The sequence below is a fragment of the Panicum virgatum genome, chromosome 1K (genome assembly GCF_016808335.1).
Source record: "Panicum virgatum strain AP13 chromosome 1K, P.virgatum_v5, whole genome shotgun sequence".
Classification (NCBI taxonomy): Eukaryota; Viridiplantae; Streptophyta; class Magnoliopsida; order Poales; family Poaceae; genus Panicum; species Panicum virgatum.
The window spans coordinates 46028235-46037911 of NC_053136.1; the positions used below are offsets into that span (position 1 = coordinate 46028235).

At 44.6% G+C, this 9677-nt stretch overlaps 1 protein-coding gene across 1 annotated transcript; it reads left to right on the plus strand.

The window, feature by feature from the left end:
- Nucleotides 1–1693: 1693 nt before the first annotated feature.
- LOC120712456 (lysophospholipid acyltransferase 1-like) lies at nt 1694–9194 on the plus strand. Its single transcript, XM_039998245.1, has 8 exons — nt 1694–2320; nt 5674–5729; nt 6242–6462; nt 6539–6935; nt 7404–7489; nt 8033–8096; nt 8200–8312; nt 8786–9194. The coding sequence occupies exons 1-8, from the start codon at nt 1761–1763 to the stop codon at nt 8918–8920; spliced, it is 1632 nt and encodes a 543-aa protein (XP_039854179.1). The 5' UTR covers nt 1694–1760; the 3' UTR covers nt 8921–9194.
- The last annotated feature ends 483 nt before the right edge of the window (nt 9195–9677 follow it).

The window sequence follows — 9677 nt, forward strand, 5'->3', positions numbered from 1 at the left end:
ATGATAAAGGTAGGGGGCTCCAGCCCCTTGCTCACGCTGGATCCGCCCATATATACCTCTGGAAACTAAAGTTGCTGGGATTACTAATGAAAAAAAGGCTTCTGTCATTCAACTTAACCAAATCAGAGCTACTAATCAACGTGGTGTCCGGTGTTTATCCGTGGCCAAACGTCACCTCACCTCACGTCCGGGACACGATTCGCAAGCACCGGGAGGAGGACTGGAGGAGGCGAGGAGGGTCCCGGAGAAACCATTTTGCAAGGTGGTCGTCGTACTGTACCGGCGCACGGCACTGGGCGCGCCTCACCTACTACAGCCTACAGCTGCTACCATGAAATCTGAAAACCCTGGTGGTGCGCGCTGTTCGTCGCTCGGGGCCCCGCCTCCGGAGTTGTTGGATGGATCAGGTCGCGCCGTGCGAGCCGTGCCCGTGTGCGCGGCGGAGTTAAATTCATTTTGGACGCGGCCGCGAGCATTCAATCGCTCAGCCGCTGGATCCGATCGCGCCTTCCGAGTTCTGACCCCGCCGGCCGCCGGGGACAACTCCACAAGCGATCTGTCTCCTCACCTCCACGCTTTCCCTGCGCCGTGCGCCGCTAGCACGGCGGACAGCTCCTCACGGAAACGGCGAGGTTGGAGAAACGCCCCTCCGGTCCCGAAGAATTCGCGAACCGCTGGAGCGCTCCTTTCTCCACGGGCGCGTGCCCTTTAACTCTTTTTTTTTTCCGGTCCTTGCTATTCCTCATCTGACCTTCTGGAGCATGGAGGCACCACAGGTTGCAGCTGATGATGCTAGTAATCGCTCCCCGTACTCCGTTTGGTGTTACGGAAACCGTTTGCAGGTTACAGCGGCGATGACAGCGATGGACGACCCCCCGTCGATGTTCCCGATGATCCATGTCTGGTTTTCACTCGATCTGGAGGAACAGGTCCTGGCGTTATCTCGATAGAGCGATGTGCTCTACAAACCACCACGATCTGGCGCTCGTGACCGTGTCTGCAGACCACGGGGCCGCTCTGTTCCCGACGGATAAGCAATCTCTAGTTCTTTATGCACTCGCTTGCGTGCAAGGATCCTCAGCTACTCCCTCTGTTTTTAAGGCATATATATTTCGGAACGTACTACTTCTAAATTGCTGCTTACAGTGTGTCAGCAATTAATGAAAAATCAATTCCTACTAGAAAAAGATGAAAAATGCGAATCTTTACAACTGTGATTTAAGTAAATATTAGTCAAATTACGGAATATGATATAATTCGAATGGAGGGATTGTAACTTAAATCCAGAAGTCTAGGGTAGCAGAATAGGTGATACAAATCAACCAGGGGATATAATTTGAATGGAGAGAGTAGTATTACACACAACACACTGCACTACACTTGAGTGTGGTAATGGAACCACACATCTAAACTTGTGGAAAATAACGGTAAGTAATGGAAGTCTTGGTGACCATCGATTATTGTTACGTTGGAGCATCTGGTTACTGGAAAAGCATTTATCCCGTAAAAAGTTCAAAGAGAATATTCTTATATATGCCGGAGCGTCAAAGAGAATATTCTTATATATGCCGGAGCGTCAAAGAATATTTTCAACTAAATCCGTTTGCATGTGCCATGAGTTTCCCTTCATCTCACGCCAGCAGCCCAAAGAGCATAAAAAGGATCTAGTATGCTGGGGAGTATGAGGAAATTCACTTGTAACAAGCGATAAGGACAAGATTGCCGGCATCGTGTCGACGCCTCCAGGTCCCGGGCGGACCATGCTTTTAAGTCAAGGCTCAATTAAGGGCAAACACGGAGCGATTTACCCTCTTTCACAAAATTTGATTAACCGGAAACGGAAGGGGCTTTTCCGCAAAACTGCCTGCAGCATCCCTGCCTCTGCCGCACCATATACACACGCCACCATTCGGAGCTCGCATCCGAACGCGAGCAAGCGGACCAAATCGTCCTCTGTTTTCTATCGCCCGCACCGCATCTGGCCGCCTCGACGCTCGGCGGCGGCGGCGGCGGCGACGATGGGGCCGGAGATGGAGGCGATGGCGGCGTCGATTGGCGTGTCGGTGCCCGTGCTCCGCTTCCTGCTCTGCTTCGCGGCCACCATCCCGACGGGCCTCCTGTGGCGCGCGGTGCCCGGCGCCACGGGGCGGCACCTCTACGCGGGGCTCACCGGCGCCGCGCTCTCCTACCTCTCCTTCGGGGCCACGTCTAACCTCCTCTTCGTCGCGCCCATGGCGCTCGGCTACCTCGCCATGCTCCTCTGCCGCCGCCGCGCCGGGCTCATCACCTTCCTCGGCGCCTTCGGCTTCCTCATCGCATGGTGAAACTCTCCCTTCCTTCCTCTGTCTCCACTACCCTGCGGGTTAATAGCAGGGCTTATTTCACGCTGATTGGGAGCAGGGATCCGTACTTGTATGTTGAAATTTGAGTAGGACCGAGCAGGAAAATCACACTGATTGCAGTTTATTCGGATGAGAACTTGAGTAATTGCCGAGGAAGCATGGGAGTGTGGTGCCGCCAGCATTGGAATGTTTCGTACTCGACTAGTGAGCGTTCCATTCATTCTTCTGGGGTCTTGTGGTCCTGCTTTGTGTAAGATTTTTGAAGGGGGCGAACTGTGGCCTTGCATTAACTATATACCAATTTGCCTCTATGCCTGCAAACTTGTGGATAGGGGATCTCTTATTGTTTGCAGTGAATAGGTTCGAATAGTTTAATTATTTTTCTTGTGAACTAGTGGACGGCAAAATGTGGCAGTGGCTTACAATAGAAGTTCATACTGCTGCAAGGAGTGCATGTTGTGATTCCATCCAAACCCTCTGTTAAAAGTTTGGCAGTGTTGAACAGTAGATGTTAACTGCGCATGAATTGCATCTTCTCATTCGATTGTTTATCCATATACAATCTAAACCCTGTATTAAGATTTGACCAGTAACCCATCAATATGTGGTTTGAACCCATCTTATGTGGTTTTGTTTCAGACATGGAGCCAAATCTGAAAATTTAGCTGGGGAAACTAGGTTGTGTACTGTAGAGTGTAGAGCTCTATGCATCCCTGCTGGTAATGTATTGATTTAAGAGCAAGGTGACTGTTCCGAGGGCTTTGAGTTAAGATTAGCATCCTACTAGAAAATTGTGGAGCCCTTATATACATAGATTTGTTCCCTTAGCAGACCTCTGATTTTGTTGCCAGTTATGTGTGATTTACGCTGTATTAACTGCAAGCAGTTCTTGAGTATTCCATCCAGACAATTGTGTTCTTAGGTCTCACTTATATGGTTTCCGTTACAGCAAGTCTTAGCATGAGCTTGTTAATTTTTTGTATTACATGGCTTTTAATCTATCAGTAGTTGTAAGTTATGATCGGGATGCTGTTAATTCATGTATATGCCTCTGTACCCGTCGGTTTACTCAATGGAACGTTTGCATGGATAAATGGCCTTTTCATCTGCGCTTCCTGGTTTTTGCTATTGTTTCAATCCCTATTAATCACCAGCTCCAGTAGTTTTGGTTTGTATGGTGAGTAAATATTATACCAAGATTGTATTTATGATTCACCACGAGGAGTTCAGTTAATATGAACTTTGTTTGGTTAAACCAAGAGAGAAGAAAGAATAAATTGTAACACTACATCTTCTGAGGATTTCCCTTCTTATTTTTCAATACGGCTGAAGAATCCACTCCAACAAATAAGCAGAATGTTTAATTTGGATGGTTTGCTGTTGTAGTGCGTATTTGTGTTTAAAAGCTAGAGTCGTGGATACGCAAGGAATCGCTGTGAGATGATGTTGTTTTACCTGATGCCGTGAGATGGGACTGTCCATGGCAGGCTTAACAAAATGCAACATTGCAAGTCAAAGTGGCATGGAAATTTAGGAGCATGCTGTATTGGTGTGAGAGAATGGCTAGAATATAACTACAGTAGCCATATTTCAGTTTGAATTAAGTCACAATTTTTAGGTTAGACGCATCAATTCTGTATTTCAACCTTTTTCATAACTAAACTATCCTGGAATGATATTGTTGCTGTTTTATCTATTTTTAATATAATGAATTTTATAACCTGATTAATCCAAACCCACTTGTAGTTATAATGTAGGGGTCGTCACTGCACTGTACCACCCACATCCAGTGAAGTCTGAGTTTGTGGGCACAGGTGAATCCTAATTTCGTTATCATTGATTGGCACCCCCTTGTCCTCTATCCTCTTAAAAAAATTGTGCCATGCCAACAGATTTGATTAACTTGGATCGTCAATAAAATTTAGGCTAATATGGTGTAATCCAGGATTTGGGATAGCGAATCAGACCAAAACAGCTGGCATACCATTCTGAGCAAACAAACATTTCTAACGGTATTGAAGGCCTTAACATGTGTATTATGTACTCCCTCTGTCCCACTTTAAGTGCAATTGTAGAATTTGAATAGCAAACTTAGTATTCATAGAAAATGACGTTACTACCCCTATATAACGTAGGGTACAGCAGGTAGTCGGCTGCCTCTGCCAGACCTGGTGAGAACCAGTCTCTCTCTCTCGATCTACGGAGTATCCTTTTTCCAATAGTTTTTTTCTACCACCTCTGGAGGCGGCCGGCGGCCCGTGCGACGTGGCAGCAGGGTCGGAGGGGTGGCCGGGAGGTGGACGGTCCGGATCGGCCGCGAGGCTCTCTCCTGGTGCTGCGGCCGCGAGATTTTTTATTTGACAAATGGTGGGCCAAACCTGCCACGTTTATGCATCGCCGCGCGGCCCAAAGCAAACATAGGCTGAGCACGGAGGAGTGCAGTTAATATGGGACATTTTTTGAATGGTAGAAATGCGGTTAAACTGGGACGGAGGGAGTAACTACGTGGATGTTACGCCTAATATGGGACTTTTTTTTAGTTCTCTTCTTGCATGCTGTGTTTTCTTTTGGTGTGGAGGGGGGGGGGGTGAATACTACAGTACCCTTTTAGTGGGCCTACTACGGTCCAAAATTGAAGCCGTGTGGCAGGCCCTCGTACCTCATTTACTATTGCCACATAAGCCATTATTTAGGTAAGATGCAGGTCCTGTTTTCATAGCAACAACACTTCTGATGGCATAACCTGTGTCAGACTAAAGCACCATATATTATTTCCCTGAAATGTTATATTGTCGTCTTGCCAGCCTCTATCCTAACCTAGTAACTGGGCCAACTTAGCTGAGTATCTTTCTTGAGAGTTGAGACTATGGTATGAATATCTACCCTTTTTTGTGCCCAACCTTGCTATGACATGTAGTTTTACTTGCATGGTTGTAGTATACAATAAAATTATATACCGCCAATTAATCTTCTCCTTTTCTCATATTGTGTTTGCTACTGTAGTCCTATCCTTTAAATCCCCTTGTGTCATATGCAAATTTTTTGAAAAGTGAGGTGAGTCAGTCATCTGTGGTTGCCTGGTTGGAGATACAAGAAAGTGTAACCACTATGGGGTTTGGAAGGGGCTTCTGATATGGGTGCATTTGGTTTTAAGCTTTGATCTTACTAAGTAAAAACTTGGCCATGATGTAATATGTCGGTACCTTTTCTATTCTAAGTTAGATAATGTTTGACATGAAACTAGGATATTTTTTTTGATGGTCAATGGTGACCATATTGCATAATAATTAACACATTCAAAAGCCCTGACATGTTTTGTTCTTATTACTAGTCATGTGTACTACATGAGCGGAGATGCATGGAAGGAAGGAGGCATTGACGCAACTGGTATATCTATTGCTGTTTGTACTTCACATAGTAAAGATAGCGTTTGCTGTGCAGTTTTCTGGAGCATTGTTCATGCATATATGAAATACTTGCAAAAAAGAAAAGGATTTCAAGGCTTTCAAACCCCCCTATAGTTATATCGAGGATCTCAATTCGTTTCTTTGTATCGTGCTGCTGATAGTTAACAGTGTTGTGTCAGGATATTGTTATCATCGGATAGTGACAACTGAGAACATTGTTTTCATTTTTGTAAGAGGCAAGGATTAGTTCATACTACACGTTTAGTAGAAGCATAAGCAAAGTGTTGCAATAATGGCTATATAGAGGCAAAGATAGTTGTAATAACATAAACTGAATGGAAGCAAAACATAAACTGAATGGAAGCAAGTACATGTTCCTTTGGTTTGCCCGTTCATCAACTTGTTCATATGTTTGTGTCTATAACAGTTCTTTGTGCCATATATGTGTAGGAAAAATAGCATACCCTTTTATAATTTGTCTGTGCAACGCAGGTGCTTTAATGGTTTTGACGCTGAAAGTCATTTCGTGCGCAATAAACTACAGTGATGGCATCTTGAAGGAAGAGGGTTTACGTGAGTCTCAGAAAAAGTACCGATTGACTAAGCTTCCTTCTCTTATTGAATATTTTGGTTACTGCCTCTGCTGGGGGAGTCACTTTGCTGGACCGGTGTATGAGATGAAAGATTATCTTGATTGGACTGAAAGGAAAGGAGTAAGTGGCCTCCATCAACTTTTGTGCGGGTAATGCTATCTTTTGCCTCATTCTGATGTTCATTGATCTTTTGCAGATATGGGCTAGCTCAACTCCTTCACCATTGTTACCTACTTTGCGTGCTATAGTTCAGGCTGGTATATGCATGGGGTTATATTTATACCTGTCGCCTAAATTTCCACTCTCGCGGTTTAGTGAGCCCCTTTATTATGAATGGGGTTTCTGGCACCGGCTCTTCTACCAGTACATGTCAGGCTTTACCGCTCGTTGGAAATATTATTTTATATGGTCAATTTCAGAAGCTGCAATTATTATATCTGGTCTGGGATTTACTGGTTGGTCAGCGTCTTCTCCCCCAAAAGCCAAGTGGGATCGTTCAAAAAATGTTGATGTATTAGGTGTCGAACTAGCTGGAAGTGCAGTTCAGTTGCCCCTTGTGTGGAATGTTCAAGTGAGCACATGGCTACGATACTGTAAGTTCTGTTTCTTGATAAAATCAATTACATCACCGACTCTGTTAACTTGCTTTGTTGGATGATAGAAAGGCCTCTCTCTTTTTTTTTTAAACTCTAGTCACCCCCCCCCCCACCCCCCCAAAAAAAAAAACCACCACCACGCACAGGTGAAAAGCATAATCTCAAAGGAATCGAGAGTCTGGTTTGCATGCAACGACACACGGCAAGAGTTTACTAAACTTACATTCAAGCCTGCCATTATAAATCACGGCAACGACCTCCCTGTATCACTTCCATGAAGGCAGAAACCTTGATTTGTGCAGGGTTTGGGAGAGAATATAAACACTGCTTATTCACGTAGAAATTTAACTTAGTTATGTGATTTGTGCCATACAAGATCCATGGACTTTCCTTGCATTCATTAAAAACTACAGTATATTATTCATTACATAAGACTAACTTTTATGTTTCCTGCAATTGTTTCAGACGTCTATGAAAGGCTAATTCAGAAAGGAAAGAAACCTGGTTTCCTTCAGTTGTTGGGTACACAGACAGTCAGTGCCATCTGGCATGTGAGTTATATATTTCCTCTCACCTCCTTTGTATGTAGTTTGTGGTGATTGTAGCTTGTACTTTTTGTCATGTCATAGAGCAACCTGATGTTAGTTGGACCCAAAGTTTCTAATTAAGCTAGGAGTTACTTTTTGAAATTAGATCCACTACTGTCCTGATGTCTTAGTATCCAACTTGCCATGTAGAGTCCACGTGTGACAATGGTAAATTTCTCTTAGCTTAATGATCATGAATTTGTTTGACACTTGGTGTATTGATGATCTTCCTTAATGATATTTATGATCTTCCTTACAACAACAACAACAACAACAACAACAACAACAACAACATAGCCTTTTTTCCCAAGCAAGTTGGGGTAGGCTAGAGATGAAACCCGAAAGAAATAAGTTCAAAGTTCAGGCACATTGATAGCTAGTCTCCAAGCGCTCCTATCCAAATCTATCTCTTTAGAGATATTCCAACCAAGCTTGTATTGTCGCAATTCACACCTTTCATATTACCCACACCGATTTGTCCTTCTATCTGATATTCCCATTCTACAGGGACTGTACCCTGGGTATATCATATTCTTTGTCCAATCAGCATTGATGATAAATGGTTCACGAGGTACCTCTCAATCCCATTACTGTTGGGTTTGCTTTTGCTAAGCCCATTTTTGGAGGTGTGTTTTGAGCTTGTAATTTGAATGTTTTCCTTTCTTTCAATGCAGTTATATACAGATGGCAGCAAGCAGTGAGCAATTCAGTCCTCCGCAGTATCCTGGCTTTTCTAAATTTTGCTTATACATTGTTGGTGCTTAACTACTCGTGCATTGGGTTCCAGGTCAGTTCCAAGCCTTTAAATCAGGCTCTAGTTTGTTTTATATCATGTCGGAAGTCTGAACACAATGGTGCTTCTCTATATGAATTTTGAGCAAAAGATTCTTTCGTAAAATTCTGACCTAATGTTATGGTCCTTACCTCTGATGCACGTATGATTTTGCTTTAGCTTCGTTTTCGCATCGTTGTAACAATAACCAGACATAGATAAGAGGAAGTTCCCCGGGTATCTTTGGTTATATATTTCCTTTAGATGATAGAATGGTCGTTAGTAGAGGGGGGCAACAACTTTTAACAAATGTGGACATCAGTTTAAATAATGCTGCTTTTAATCTAGTTAGTTTCCAGTTTCCACATCTTAATGAAGAAATTTTGCACCCACTCCCTCGACCGCAGTGAGGAATCGATGTCTGTATCACTTCCTTTTGTGTAGCACAGCCTGATACTTAACATGCTGTTTTAATTTTGTTTGTGAAGGTACTGAGCTTCAAGGAAACCTTGGCATCCTACCAGAGTGTATATTATGTTGGCACGATTGTTCCCATTGTATGCCTCCTGCTGGGCAACGTTTTCAAGCCAGCAAGGAAGCCGAAGGCTCAGAAGGCCGAGTGAGTAACATATACTGGAGTGATCGTTACACAGAAAGATGGAGAAGCTTCAACGACGATAACGACAGCCTAGTTTTCAGTTTATTTATTCTCTCTTTTTGAACCTACCAAATTTAGCACAAGGATAGTGTGGTGACCGCAGCTCGCATATATTTCAGAACTCCATCGCAATTGACCAACCATTACAACGTGACACTCCCGTTTCGTTTTTCTTCAACTTAATGACTACATGTTGTAAAGCATTTTGGCTCGACGAACCTTCTAATCTTTTGTTCCCATCCGCCTTTCCGGCCGGAGCCTGGTGGAGGTGTGAATGCGCCTGATCCTCGCACCTCACATCCCACCGTGTTGGTTGTTACCGACTGAGCTCCTAGAACTGAGCATCCGTGTTTTGACCCCGTCGCCACTGCTCACTTTGAATGCAGTTTTGGTGCGGTTGCAGCTGAAGTTTGAAGTCGTGGCCGTCGAGATGATGGACGATGATGGTCATAGACTACGAACGCCCTCGAGCTCGGCGTCATATAAATGGCGCTTCCGCTGCTTGCAGCGGTGTACGCACGCCTGGGTGGATGGGTCCGACCCAACGTGCGGTGGTGGCGGACTGGCGGTGGTTTGGTGAGTCGTTGGTGATGGTCGCGTCATCGTCCTCGCACATTGTACCATGGCCTATACTGGTACGTGTGCACTGCGCGTGACATCCGTGGGGTGCTCGGGCGCACCCGGACGACATGAGGAAGGAACGTGGTGTGATGTCCGCCTAC